At 43.2% G+C, this 15,740-nt stretch overlaps 1 protein-coding gene across 1 annotated transcript in view; it reads left to right on the plus strand.

Moving 5' to 3' along the window:
* The window catches only part of HRC (histidine rich calcium binding protein), a 319,013-nt gene that overhangs the window by 105,000 nt on the left and 198,273 nt on the right, over nt 1-15,740 (plus strand). The window contains exon 3 of the mRNA XM_073602275.1: nt 1,720-1,788. Within this exon, the coding sequence (XP_073458376.1) occupies nt 1,720-1,788 (69 nt within the window). The remainder of the gene's footprint in view (nt 1-1,719; nt 1,789-15,740) is intronic.

The raw sequence follows: 15,740 nt of genomic DNA on the forward strand, positions 1-15,740 counted from the left end.
GATAAATAAAAATAATTATAATGATGAATGTTATTGGTTGATTGTAAAGAGGAGGAGCAGTAAAATAGCTAGCACTAAGCACACACGTACTTTGGCTTATGGTGTCTGTTGAAAGTTCTAAGAAGATTTGACGGAGCAGGTAAACTATACGGCGTTGTACAGTTTAGCTGCTCCGTCGAATCTTCTTTGAACATTCGACAGACACCATAAGCCTTCAATGACAGATTCGACCCTAATTTGGATTTTCGGACGAATGCAATTTTTAACGAAAAACTAAATAAATAAAAACGAATTTCGGGAGTAACTAAATAAATTTATTTTTTGGACGAAAACGAAATTCCGAAACGAAATATTTCAGTGTGCACATGTCTAATGGCAGGGATAATGGTTGATACCACTGTGTTAGTCACTCTACATTGCATCATTTGTTGAATACATTCTTACCAAATTACCATGGAGTGGCATGTGCTATCCACAAGGTTAGGGACATGTGGACATGTGTTGCCTTTCTTATGTGCTGTAAGCATTTTTTATTTCCTGTACCATGTGGAATGTTCATTGGTATCCATTAAAGCAGAATGTTTTTTTTTTCATACAAAACAGCATTAGGTCATGTAAAAGAATGACAAAACCAGAATTCTGAAATTTTATGCCACATTTCTGAAATAACATGTTGAATACTGAAATAATAACTTACAATTCAGAGATAATGGGGCTGATTTACGAAGGGCAAATTGGCTGTGAATGTGGTGAATTTTCACTTTGCAAAGTGAATGTGGTGAATTTTCACTTTGCAAAGTGAATGTGGTGAAATGTCACTTTGCAATGAATACCCAATCAGGCATAAGGAAAATTAAAAAAACATAATTTATGCTTGCACATGATTGCATGATTCACTAAGCTCTGGGGAAAATGCCCATGCAAAGTGCAACTTCCCTTGCAAAGTGAATAGTCTATTTGTCTTTAGTAAATCAGGCCCAAAATCTCAGAGACCTCAGAGATAGTAAGACTACATTTTTTGGATATATTATCGGTGCAGTTACATGCATCTTGAGAACTCATTCAATTTTGTGAGCATATGATTTGTTTTTTTCATGCATGATCAATGCATGGTTCTATGCACTTCTTCTTTAAGCTGGTCATAGGTAGGTAGAATGTAGAAAATTATTGAGGAAATAAGGTTCTAAGAAAGCTTGTTTGTTTTTCTAATCATTAGTGGGTCAAACTGACATTTGTTTTCGACCACATTGACGTGAAAATTCTAAGGAGCAGGATGAAAATTTTTTCTTGAATTAACAAATTTCTAACAGTGTATGTGATTTTAATTTGGCAAAGTCCATTCATTCCACAATCGTGTTAAAAGCAAACAAAATCTTTAAAACGACAAACGAAAGTTCTAAGCATGTTCTTTTTCATATAATTGTTCCTACGACTTCACCTAAGATTTTTTGTTCGAAATTCTATCCATCTATGGCCAGCTTTAGTAGGAGTCAGAATATTTGTAGTACATCTGTACTCTTCCATAGACTAAAATTGGGGTTCAATATGCAGAAAAAAATCGTGTGTTGCGACATATCGCTTGCTGCATGCTAACAGTATGTATTTAAATGTAAGATACTATATATCTAGAGCCCTATTTGCACAATATGCAACAAATTAGAATGTAAACTGCATACAGTCCAGTGTCTATTCTTAAATAATTGTACTTTCATCCCTCAGCACTGCAATGACTGTGAGAAGTGTCCCTGTGAAGAGAATGATAAGAGCGAGCACTGTAAAAACTGTGAGGTGAGTCTTTTCTAATCTTTTGGGGCTGGACTGAAAAGAGGTTTAATCTTAAACTACGTAGAGGGTTCTTTACTGTAAGAGCGCAAGGATGTGGAATTCCCTTCCACAGGCGGTGGTGTCAGTGGAGGAGCATTGATAGTTTCAAGAAACTATTAGATAAGCACCTGAATGACTGCAACATACAGGGATATGCAATGTAATACTGACATATAATCACACACATAGGTTGGACTTGATGGACTTGTGTCTTTTTTCAACCTCACCTACTATGTAACTATGACTGTAATTAGATGTTATGTTTCCATTGTGTCATTTGGCTTTGTTAGTAAAAACATATGCTAGAATAGGCTGCTAAAGGCAGCATGTTGTCTATTTTATGTGCAGAGCTACTTTTCAATCGTACAGACCACCAAAACGAAAAGATAGATAACTCCATGATTCCTAGCTATAGTTTTTAAAGTGTAACTAAACGACTGTATATCTGAGCACCATAATCAAAAAACACTATTTAATTCATTTTTAATATTCAAAGCAAGCTCGCCCATCCATCCATGTCTCTATGTTTTATTTTATCGGGAACTCCTCACTCATGTACACAAGACGTGGCCGTCAGTTGTACTGTTGTGTATGGGTACTTTGATGGTCAAGAGAAAGAAAACTTCTTTGATACTTGGTAACAAGTAGGGATGGGCCGAACAACCCCCGGTTCGCATCCAGAACATGTAAACGGACCAAAAGTTTGCGCGAACATTCGAACACCATTAAAGTCTATGGGACTCGAACGTGAGAAATCAAAAGTGCGAATTTTAAAGGGTATTATGCAAGTTATAGACCTAAAAAGGGTTTGGGTACCCGGGTGCTGCCCCAGGGGACATGTATCAATGTAAAAGTAAGTTTTAAAAACGGACGTTTTTTCGGGAGCAGTGATTTTAATGATGCTTAAAGTGAAAAAATAAAAGTGAAATATTCCTTTAAATATTGTTCCTGGGGGGTGTCTATAGTATGTCTGTAAAGTGGCGCATGTTTCCCGTGTTTAGAAAAGTACCTGCACAAAATGACATTTCTAAAGGAAAAAAAGTCATTTAAAACTGCTTGCGGCTGTAATGCAATGTTGCCCGCCCCCCTTCCCCCCCCCAGCCCATTACCAGGCCCTTTGGGTCTTGTATGGATATTAAGGGGAATCCCGCACCCAAATTAAAAAAAGAAAAGGCTTTGGGCCCCCAGGCTCTATATACTCTGAACAGCAGTATACAAGCGGTGCAAACAAGACAGGGACTGTAGGTTTGTTCTTATGTAGAATCTGTTTGTAATTTGGAACAGGTACATTTTGTAAATGTAGCTCCAGCCAAAAAATCTATTTTAAAGCTTTTTGGAAAACACAGAGAAGGGTTATCACCCCTGTAACATTTATTTTGCTATCTGTGCCCCTGTTCAGAAGATTTCACCTCACTTTTTTTTCCCAATGACAATTGGATTTTGAAAATTTGGGGTTTTTAAGGGATACAAGGATTGGTGATAAATCAGTGGAGGAGACACCTTTTTCCCATATTAACTCTTACAGGAGAGAATTTCCCTTCCTAGGGGTAGATTTCCTCTCACTTCCTGTTGTCTCCCCCCGTTTGTAAGTAGGAGTCGTTTGTAAGTTGAATTTTTGAAAATAGGGGACCGCCTTTATATACTGTACGGCCTGCCCTATACACTCTGTGGAAAATTGGGCCTTAGGTGTTGGGGTACCAGAACACTGTAAGCCCTCACAGTTACTCTTGGTGGGCACTGGAACGGGCCCTGCTGTGAAATATTATATCAAGAATTGTAATTACATGCCCCTGTTGAACAGGGCAGAAAAATTGGGCCTTAGGCAGTGGTGGTGGTGCCACAACACTGCAACCCCTCACAGATACTCTTGTTGAGCGCAGGAACGAGCCCTACTGTTAAATATTACAGCAAAAATTGTAATTACATGCCCCTGTTAAATAGGGGCAGAAAAACTGGGCCTTAGGCAGTGGTGGTGCCCAGAACCAAAAATGTTCTTAAAAGCTATCAACATGAACATTGAGGAGGAATAGGATAGTCACTCAGCATAACAGGATAGTCACTCAGCATCAGCATAGGCAGTCTTCAAGGAATCTCACATTCATAAAAAAATTAATCGGTTACATCAGCGTCAGGTGCTTGGTAGCTGGTGATCCAAGACTGATTCATTTTTATGAAGGTGAGCCGATCAACTGAGTCAGTGGACAGGCGCACTCTGTGTTCAGTTACAAAGCCTCCAGCGGCACTGAATGTGCTTTTCGAAAGAACGCTGGATGCAGGACAGGCCAGTAGCTCAATTGCATACTGTGCAAGCTCTGGCCAGTGATCCATCTTCAAGACCCAGTAACCCAGTGGATTTTCGGTTGGAAAGGTCTCCAAGTCTGATCTTGCCCCTAGGTATTCCTGCACCATGTACAACAAATGTTGGCGATGGTTGCTGGTACCGATCAGACCTTGGGGCTGCGGACTAAAAAATTGCATCGGTCAGACAGCCACCTTCTCCACCGCTCCTTGTGTGACTGACCAAAGCCTCAGCAACACGTTGTCCAGGAGGACCAGGAAACTGTAACCTCCCAGGCTCTGGAAACGCATTTCACAAACCTTTCTGCAAGGCCTCCCGAATATGTTTCATCCTCTGCTCCCTCTGCGATGGCTGGATAAGTTCCGCCACCTTACCCTTGTAACGTGGATCAAGAAGGGTTGCCAGCCAGTACTGATCCCTCTCCTTGATACCACGAATCTGAGGGTCCTTTCGCAGGCTTTGTAGGATCAGGGAGGCCATGCAGCGTAGGTTTGCTGAGGCATTCGGTCGGGAGTCATCTGGGTCACTAAAGACGACATTATCCACAGCCACCTCCTCCCAGCCACGTACAAGTCCATGGGTTTCTGGGGCCTGAAAACAATCCCTTGAAGACTGCTGCTGATGCTGAGTGCCAGGCTTCACCTCCATGCTGACACAATCCTCCTCCTCCTCTTCCTGTGTGATAGGCGGGCCTGCAGGATTACTGTCTAGATAAAGGGGGCCTCAAGAGGTAAGGAAGTCCTCCTCTTCCTCCCTCTGTTCTGCCTCAAGTGCCCTGTCCATTATTCCATGCAGCGTGTGCTCCAACAGGTAGACAAGAGAGACAGTATCACTGATGAATGCACTGTCACTGCTCACCATCCTCGTGGCCTCCTCAAATGGTGACAGGACAGTGCATGCATCCTTGATCATGAGCCACTGGCATGATGAAAAAAAGTCAAGCTCCCCTGACCCTGTCCTGGTGCCATACTCGCACAGGTAGTCATTGATGGCCCTCTACTGCGTGTGCAGCCACTGCAGCATTGCCAACGTTGAGTTCCACCTGGTGGGCATGCCACAGATGAGGTGGTTCTTGTGCAGGTTGCATTACTTTTGGAGGTAAGCCAGCCTAGCACTGGCACTGGCGGAAGTGCCCACAGACTTTCCTGGCCTGCCTCAGGACATCCTGTAAGCCCGGGTACCTGCACAAGAACCGCTGCACCACCAAATTAAGGACGTGAGCCAAACAGGAAACATGGGTGAAGTGTCCCTGTCGGAGGGCAGAGAGGAGGTTGGTGCCATTGTCGCAAACCACCATTCCTGGCTGCAGCTGGCATGGTGTCAACCACCACTGAGCCTGCCCCTGCAGAGCTGACAGAATCTCTGCCCCAGTGTGGCTCCTGTCCCCTAAGCAGACCAACTCAAGCACCGCATGACATCTTTTTGCCTGAGTGCTTGCATACCCCCTAGAACGCTTACGGAGCACCGCTGGTTACGAGGACAAATCTGCACAGGAAGAGGCCATAGAGGAAGAAGAAGAGGAGGGGGTGGAGGAAAAAGGTGTGGCTGAATCAACACTACCAGCATTTTGGAGGCGTGGTGGCGGAACAAGCTCCAACATTACTGCACCCTGTCCTGCATCCTTCCCAGCTGCCAGCAGGGTTACCCAGTGCGCCATGAAAGAAAGGTAACGTCCCTGTCCATGCCTGCTGGACCATGAGTCAGCGGTAATATGCACCTTACCGCTGACCGCCCTGTCCAACAAGGCCAAGATATTGTCTTTCACATGTCGGTAGAGAGCCGGAATGGCCTTCCGAGAAAAGAATTGGCGTTTAGGAACCTGTCACTGAGGTATCGCACATTCCACAAATTCTCGAAAGGGGGCAGAGTCTACCAGCTGAAAAGGCAGAAGTTGGAGTGCTAGCAATTTTGCCAAACTAGCATTCAGCCGCTGAGCATGTGGATGGCTGTGACCCAATTTCTTTCACCGGTTTAGCAACTGGGGTAGGGGAATTTGCCTGCTACAATCGGATTTAAGTGTACCGCTAGCAGATTGCCCAGAAGTGCTTAGGACACCTAATTCTACACCTTCATTCCTCTCAGTGCAGGTCTCTGAGAGGACTGAAGGTATAGTAGGGTTGGCGATCCCAGCTCATGAGGAGCAGGGAGAGGTCCGCCTTGTTCTTTGGTGTGGGTCTTTTAAGTACTGTTGCCAATGGACTGCATGGCAGCTCGACATATGTCTGGTCAAGCATGTGGTGCCCAAGTGGCTGACGTTTTGGCCACGCTTGATACGCTTCAGACATATGTTGCAAACAGCAACGGTGCGATCTGCTGCACACGTCTCAAAAAAGGCCCACACCAAAGAACTACGAAGTCAGCAGTGCCCTGCACATGCAGAGCTCTGCGGTGTGATGCAGTCGGTTGGCTGCCCCTAAGCTAGTGCCTGGAGGGCATCCAGCCTCGTTGGAGATGTGCCTCCTCCTCCCTTCTATTTGGCACCCACGTAGAGTCAGTGACCTCATCATCCCCTCTCTCCTCGCCACTGGAGCAAACCTGGCAGTATGCTGCAGCTGGGGGAACATGACTGCCAGTTTCTTGTCCTTCTTGGGGACCCCCTCTCAATGGGCTTACATTACTGCCTTGATCCTCAATCTGGGTACCATCATCAGAGCCTTCAAAACACTGCACATCCTCCTGCAGCATGTACCCTACACTGTGGTCGAACAGTTCGGGGGACTCCTCAGGGCATGATGGTGGGGCTAGGGAAGGAGTGACTGATGACATTGAGCTGGAAGAGGCCGCTTTGGCAGCTGCATTGGCAGACAAAGTACCCTGAGCCTGGGTGACAGAGGATGAGGGGATGAGGACGGCTTGGTCATCCACTCTACCAACTCTTCTGCATGTTGTGGCTCAACACAGCCAGTTGCCGAAAAAAAGGACAAGCGTGCCCCATGGCCACGTGCTGAGGATGCACTGTGTCCATGACCAGCATTGTTGGCTGTAGACACAGAGCCTGCTTGCCTTCTTTTAGTGACCTGTGAGCATCTGCCTCTCCTTGGTGTCCTTCCAGACATACTGTACAATTAGATTAGCAAAACAACGCCTGAAGTTTACTAAAAACAGTACACCAGGAATGGCCTACTGTCAGGTATAGGCTTGGCTAGAGGATATATATGCAAGCCTGTATATATTAAATGAAGTGCAGCTCACTGAGTCACCTGCCTGAAAGTGTCTTTGAACACGTACTCCAGGAATGGCCTATAGTCAGGTATAGGCTTGGCTGGACTACAATGCAGTGGATATATATTTTATGAACTGCACGTCACTGAGTCACCTGCCTGAAAGTGTCTTTAAACATGTACTCCGGGAATGGCCTACTGTCAGGTATAGGCTTGGCTAGACTATATATATATATATATATATATATATATATATATATATATATATATATAAAAATATAATCAAGCCTGTATATATATATATATATTAAATGCACTGCAGCTAGCTGAATCAACTTCCTGCCTGAAGTATATTAGCAACAGTACACCAGGAACAGTCTGCAGTGAGATCTAGCTAAACTGTATACAGTGTATATATACAGTTGTGCTCATAAGTTTACATACCCTGGCAGAATGTATGATTTCTTGGCCATTTTTCAGGGAATATGGATGATAACACAAAAACTTTTCTTTCACTCATGGTTAGTGTTTGGCAGAAGCCATTTATTATCAATCAACTGTGTTTACTCTTTTTAAATCATAATGGCAACAGAAACTACCCAAATGACCCTGATCAAAAGTTTACATACCCCAGTTCTTAATACCGTGTATTACCCCCTTTAACATCAATGACAGCTTGAAGTCTTTTGTGGTATTTGTGGATGAGGCTCTTTATCTTCTCGGATGGTAAAGCTACCCATTCCTCTTGGCAAAAAGCCGCCAGTTCCTTAAATTCTTGGGCTGTCTTGCATGAACTGCACATTTGAGATCTCCCCAGAGTGGTTCAATGATATTGAGGTCAGGAGACTGAGATGGCCACTCCAGAACCTTCATTTTATTCTGCTGTAGCCAATAAAAGGTCGACTTGGCCTTGTGTTTTGGATAATTGTCATGTTGGAATGTCCAAGTACGTCCCATGCGCAGCTTCCTGGCTGATGAATGCAAATGTTCCTCCAGTATTGTTTGATAACGTACTGCATTCATCTTTCCAACAATTTTGACCAAATTTCCTGTGCCTTTGTAGCTCACACATTCCCAAAACATCAGCAATCCACCTCCATACCTTTCATCATAGGCCTTGATGACTCCTCTCCAAGTGTAGCAATTATGGTTGTGGTCAAAAAGCTCAATTTTGGTCTCATCACTCAAAATGACTTTGTGTTAGAAGGTTTGAGAATTGTCTCTGTGCTCTTTGGCATATTGTAAGTGGGATACTTTGTGTAATTTGAGTAGTAATGGCTTTCTTCTGGCGACTCGACCATGCAGCCCATCTTTCTTCAAGTGCCTCCTTATTGTGCATCTTGAAACAGCCACACCACATGTTTTCAGAGAGTCCTGTATTTCACCTGAAGTTTACTTGTGGGGTTTTCTTTGCATCCCAAACAATTTTCCTGGCAGTTGTGGCTAAAATTTTAGTTGGTCTACCTGATTGTGGTTTGGTTTCAACAGAACCCCTCATTTTCCACTTTTTGATTAGAGTTTGAACACTGCTGATTGCCATTCTTAATTCATTGGATATCTTTTTATATCCCTTTCCTGTTTTATACAGTTCAACTACCTTTTCCTGCAGGCCTTTAACAATACTTTTGCTTTCCCCATGACTCCAAATCCAAGAAACGCCAGTGTAGCACTGGATGAGACATGCAAGGGTCTGTCAGGAGTCCAGAAACTCATTGACCTTTTATACACACACACTAACTACAAACAAACAGATGACAGGTGAGGATGGTTACCTTTAATAGCCATTCAAACCCCCTTGTGTCAACTTGTGTGCATGTTATCAGGCCAAATTCACCAGGGTATGTAAACTTTTGATCAGGGTCATTTGGGTAGTTTCTGCTGTCATTATGATTTAAAAAGAGTAAACACAGTTGACTGATAATAAATGGCTTCAGCCAAACACTAACCATGAGTGAAAGAAAAGTTTTTGTGTTATCATTCATATTCTCTGAAAAATGGCCAAGAAATCATAAATTCTGCCAGGGTATGTATACTTATGAGCACAACTGTATATATATATATATATATATATATATATATATATATATACACACACACACACTAGACTGACTGTATATATATATGATATACACTGCAGCTAACTGAATCAACTGACTGCCTGAGGTATATTAGAAACAGTAGAGGAGGAACGGTCTGCAGTGAGATCTAGCTAAACTGGATACAGTGGATATATATATATATATATAGCAGTCTGACTGTATATATATATATGAAATACACTGCAGCTAACTAAATCAACAAACTGCCTGAATTCCTGAATTATATAATTATATTAGAAACAGTAGGGCAGGAACAGTCTGCAGTGAGATCTAGCTAAACTGGATACAGTGTATATATATATATATATATATATATATAGCAGTCTGACTGTATATATATATATGAAATACACTGCAGCTAACTAAATCAACAAACTGCCTGAATTCCTGAATTATATTAGAAACAGTAGGGCAGGAACAGTCTGCAGTGAGATCTAGCTAAACTGGATACAGTGTATATATATATATATATATATATATATATATATATATATATATATATATATGAAATACAGAAATACACTGCAGCTAACTAAATCAACAAAATCAACAAACTGCCTGAAGTATATTAGAAACAGTAGAGCAGGAACGGTCTGCAGTGAGATCTAGCTAAACTGGATACAGGACATCCTGTAAGCCCGGGTACCTGCACAAGAACCGCTGCACCACCAAATTAAGGACGTGAGCCAAACAGGAAACATGGGTGAAGTGTCCCTGTCGGAGGGCAGAGAGGAGGTTGGTGCCATTGTCGCAAACCACCATTCCTGGCTGCAGCTGGCGTGGTGTCAACCACCACTGAGCCTGCCCCTGCAGAGCTGACAGAATCTCTGCCCCAGTGTGGCTCCTGTCCCCTAAGCAGACCAACTCAAGCACCGCATGACATCTTTTTGCCTGAGTGCTTGCATACCCCCTAGAACGCTTACGGAGCACCGCTGGTTACGAGGACAAATCTGCACAGGAAGAGGCCATAGAGGAAGAAGAAGAGGAGGGGGTGGAGGAAAAAGGTGTGGCTGAATCAACACTACCAGCATTTTGGAGGCGTGGTGGCGGAACAAGCTCCAACATTACTGCACCCTGTCCTGCATCCTTCCCAGCTGCCAGCAGGGTTACCCAGTGCGCCATGAAAGAAAGGTAACGTCCCTGTCCATGCCTGCTGGACCATGAGTCAGCGGTAATATGCACCTTACCGCTGACCGCCCTGTCCAACAAGGCCAAGATATTGTCTTTCACATGTCGGTAGAGAGCCGGAATGGCCTTCCGAGAAAAGAATTGGCGTTTAGGAACCTGTCACTGAGGTATCGCACATTCCACAAATTCTCGAAAGGGGGCAGAGTCTACCAGCTGAAAAGGCAGAAGTTGGAGTGCTAGCAATTTTGCCAAACTAGCATTCAGCCGCTGAGCATGTGGATGGCTGTGACCCAATTTCTTTCACCGGTTTAGCAACTGGGGTAGGGGAATTTGCCTGCTACAATCGGATTTAAGTGTACCGCTAGCAGATTGCCCAGAAGTGCTTAGGACACCTAATTCTACACCTTCATTCCTCTCAGTGCAGGTCTCTGAGAGGACTGAAGGTATAGTAGGGTTGGCGATCCCAGCTCATGAGGAGCAGGGAGAGGTCCGCCTTGTTCTTTGGTGTGGGTCTTTTAAGTACTGTTGCCAATGGACTGCATGGCAGCTCGACATATGTCTGGTCAAGCATGTGGTGCCCAAGTGGCTGACGTTTTGGCCACGCTTGATACGCTTCAGACATATGTTGCAAACAGCAACGGTGCGATCTGCTGCACACGTCTCAAAAAAGGCCCACACCAAAGAACTACGAAGTCAGCAGTGCCCTGCACATGCAGAGCTCTGCGGTGTGATGCAGTCGGTTGGCTGCCCCTAAGCTAGTGCCTGGAGGGCATCCAGCCTCGTTGGAGATGTGCCTCCTCCTCCCTTCTATTTGGCACCCACGTAGAGTCAGTGACCTCATCATCCCCTCTCTCCTCGCCACTGGAGCAAACCTGGCAGTATGCTGCAGCTGGGGGAACATGACTGCCAGTTTCTTGTCCTTCTTGGGGACCCCCTCTCAATGGGCTTACATTACTGCCTTGATCCTCAATCTGGGTACCATCATCAGAGCCTTCAAAACACTGCACATCCTCCTGCAGCATGTACCCTACACTGTGGTCGAACAGTTCGGGGGACTCCTCAGGGCATGATGGTGGGGCTAGGGAAGGAGTGACTGATGACATTGAGCTGGAAGAGGCCGCTTTGGCAGCTGCATTGGCAGACAAAGTACCCTGAGCCTGGGTGACAGAGGATGAGGGGATGAGGACGGCTTGGTCATCCACTCTACCAACTCTTCTGCATGTTGTGGCTCAACACAGCCAGTTGCCGAAAAAAAGGACAAGCGTGCCCCATGGCCACGTGCTGAGGATGCACTGTGTCCATGACCAGCATTGTTGGCTGTAGACACAGAGCCTGCTTGCCTTCTTTTAGTGACCTGTGAGCATCTGCCTCTCCTTGGTGTCCTTCCAGACATACTGTACAATTAGATTAGCAAAACAACGCCTGAAGTTTACTAAAAACAGTACACCAGGAATGGCCTACTGTCAGGTATAGGCTTGGCTAGAGGATATATATGCAAGCCTGTATATATTAAATGAAGTGCAGCTCACTGAGTCACCTGCCTGAAAGTGTCTTTGAACACGTACTCCAGGAATGGCCTATAGTCAGGTATAGGCTTGGCTGGACTACAATGCAGTGGATATATATTTTATGAACTGCACGTCACTGAGTCACCTGCCTGAAAGTGTCTTTAAACATGTACTCCGGGAATGGCCTACTGTCAGGTATAGGCTTGGCTAGACTATATATATATATATATATATATATATATATATATATATATATATATATATAAAAATATAATCAAGCCTGTATATATATATATATATTAAATGCACTGCAGCTAGCTGAATCAACTTCCTGCCTGAAGTATATTAGCAACAGTACACCAGGAACAGTCTGCAGTGAGATCTAGCTAAACTGTATACAGTGTATATATACAGTTGTGCTCATAAGTTTACATACCCTGGCAGAATGTATGATTTCTTGGCCATTTTTCAGGGAATATGGATGATAACACAAAAACTTTTCTTTCACTCATGGTTAGTGTTTGGCAGAAGCCATTTATTATCAATCAACTGTGTTTACTCTTTTTAAATCATAATGGCAACAGAAACTACCCAAATGACCCTGATCAAAAGTTTACATACCCCAGTTCTTAATACCGTGTATTACCCCCTTTAACATCAATGACAGCTTGAAGTCTTTTGTGGTATTTGTGGATGAGGCTCTTTATCTTCTCGGATGGTAAAGCTACCCATTCCTCTTGGCAAAAAGCCGCCAGTTCCTTAAATTCTTGGGCTGTCTTGCATGAACTGCACATTTGAGATCTCCCCAGAGTGGTTCAATGATATTGAGGTCAGGAGACTGAGATGGCCACTCCAGAACCTTCATTTTATTCTGCTGTAGCCAATAAAAGGTCGACTTGGCCTTGTGTTTTGGATAATTGTCATGTTGGAATGTCCAAGTACGTCCCATGCGCAGCTTCCTGGCTGATGAATGCAAATGTTCCTCCAGTATTGTTTGATAACGTACTGCATTCATCTTTCCAACAATTTTGACCAAATTTCCTGTGCCTTTGTAGCTCACACATTCCCAAAACATCAGCAATCCACCTCCATACCTTTCATCATAGGCCTTGATGACTCCTCTCCAAGTGTAGCAATTATGGTTGTGGTCAAAAAGCTCAATTTTGGTCTCATCACTCAAAATGACTTTGTGTTAGAAGGTTTGAGAATTGTCTCTGTGCTCTTTGGCATATTGTAAGTGGGATACTTTGTGTAATTTGAGTAGTAATGGCTTTCTTCTGGCGACTCGACCATGCAGCCCATCTTTCTTCAAGTGCCTCCTTATTGTGCATCTTGAAACAGCCACACCACATGTTTTCAGAGAGTCCTGTATTTCACCTGAAGTTTACTTGTGGGGTTTTCTTTGCATCCCAAACAATTTTCCTGGCAGTTGTGGCTAAAATTTTAGTTGGTCTACCTGATTGTGGTTTGGTTTCAACAGAACCCCTCATTTTCCACTTTTTGATTAGAGTTTGAACACTGCTGATTGCCATTCTTAATTCATTGGATATCTTTTTATATCCCTTTCCTGTTTTATACAGTTCAACTACCTTTTCCTGCAGGCCTTTAACAATACTTTTGCTTTCCCCATGACTCCAAATCCAAGAAACGCCAGTGTAGCACTGGATGAGACATGCAAGGGTCTGTCAGGAGTCCAGAAACTCATTGACCTTTTATACACACACACTAACTACAAACAAACAGATGACAGGTGAGGATGGTTACCTTTAATAGCCATTCAAACCCCCTTGTGTCAACTTGTGTGCATGTTATCAGGCCAAATTCACCAGGGTATGTAAACTTTTGATCAGGGTCATTTGGGTAGTTTCTGCTGTCATTATGATTTAAAAAGAGTAAACACAGTTGACTGATAATAAATGGCTTCAGCCAAACACTAACCATGAGTGAAAGAAAAGTTTTTGTGTTATCATTCATATTCTCTGAAAAATGGCCAAGAAATCATAAATTCTGCCAGGGTATGTATACTTATGAGCACAACTGTATATATATATATATATATATATATATATATATATATATATATATACACACACACACACTAGACTGACTGTATATATATATGATATACACTGCAGCTAACTGAATCAACTGACTGCCTGAGGTATATTAGAAACAGTAGAGGAGGAACGGTCTGCAGTGAGATCTAGCTAAACTGGATACAGTGGATATATATATATATATATAGCAGTCTGACTGTATATATATATATGAAATACACTGCAGCTAACTAAATCAACAAACTGCCTGAATTCCTGAATTATATAATTATATTAGAAACAGTAGGGCAGGAACAGTCTGCAGTGAGATCTAGCTAAACTGGATACAGTGTATATATATATATATATATATATATATATAGCAGTCTGACTGTATATATATATATGAAATACACTGCAGCTAACTAAATCAACAAACTGCCTGAATTCCTGAATTATATTAGAAACAGTAGGGCAGGAACAGTCTGCAGTGAGATCTAGCTAAACTGGATACAGTGTATATATATATATATATATATATATATATATATATATATATATATATATGAAATACAGAAATACACTGCAGCTAACTAAATCAACAAAATCAACAAACTGCCTGAAGTATATTAGAAACAGTAGAGCAGGAACGGTCTGCAGTGAGATCTAGCTAAACTGGATACAGTGGATATATATATATATATATATATATCTATATATATATAGATATATATATATAATAGTTGCCAACATTGCAAAAAAAATTTTGGGACACTTTTTTGCATGTAGGCGGAGCCTTGCTATAATTAGGGGGCGTGGCATTAGTTTGTTGGTGGGGCACACCTAACAGAAAAATGCGGCACAAAATGGGCGTGGTTTGTGCGGAATAGTGGGGGTGTCTTAAATGGGCGCGTGGCTCGGAAGGGGTGTGGTATGAGATGAATGAGGGATGGAGGGAGAAAGAAAGAAAGAAAGAAAGAAAGAAAGAAAGAAAGAAAGAAAGAAAGAAAGAAAGAAAGAAAGAAAGAAAGAAAGAAAGAAAGAAAGAAAGAGGGATGGAGGGACAGCAGGCTCAGATGCTACACCACAATAGAAATATGTGTATTCCAGAAAGTTTAAAAATCAGCAGATAATGATACTCCAAACACCTGGTGTTAGCGCTTCAATCATCCTGGCACCAAGGTTGGTATGGTGTCAGGATGATTGAAGTGCATTATTTATATTATTACATTGTAATATAGAATGAAATTATTCAACTCACCATAATGCAGAATCATTGGAAGCCCTGAGCGTGTCACCTGCCACATCGCCTGCCACCAGATGCCATCAGGTGTCCCCAGCGGAGCCTGTCTTTACATCAGGCATTCCCTGCGGAGCCCCTCCTTACATAAGGCATTCCCAGCGGAGCCCCTCCTTACATCAGGCATTCCCAGCGGAGCCCCTCCTTACATCAGACATTCCCAGCTGAGCCCCTCCTTACATCAGGCATTCCCAGCAGAGTCCCCCCCTTACATCAGGTATTGCCAGCGGAGTCCTCCCTTACATCAGGCAATACTAGCTGACTCCTCCCTTACATCAGGCATTGCCAGCGGAGTCCTTCCTTACATCAGGCATTGCCAGTGGAATCCCCCCATACATCAGGCATTGCCAGCTGACTCCTCCCTTACATCAGGCATTGCCAGCGG

This window comes from Aquarana catesbeiana, linkage group LG10, assembly GCF_042186555.1.
Source record: "Aquarana catesbeiana isolate 2022-GZ linkage group LG10, ASM4218655v1, whole genome shotgun sequence".
NCBI lineage: Eukaryota > Metazoa > Chordata > Amphibia > Anura > Ranidae > Aquarana > Aquarana catesbeiana.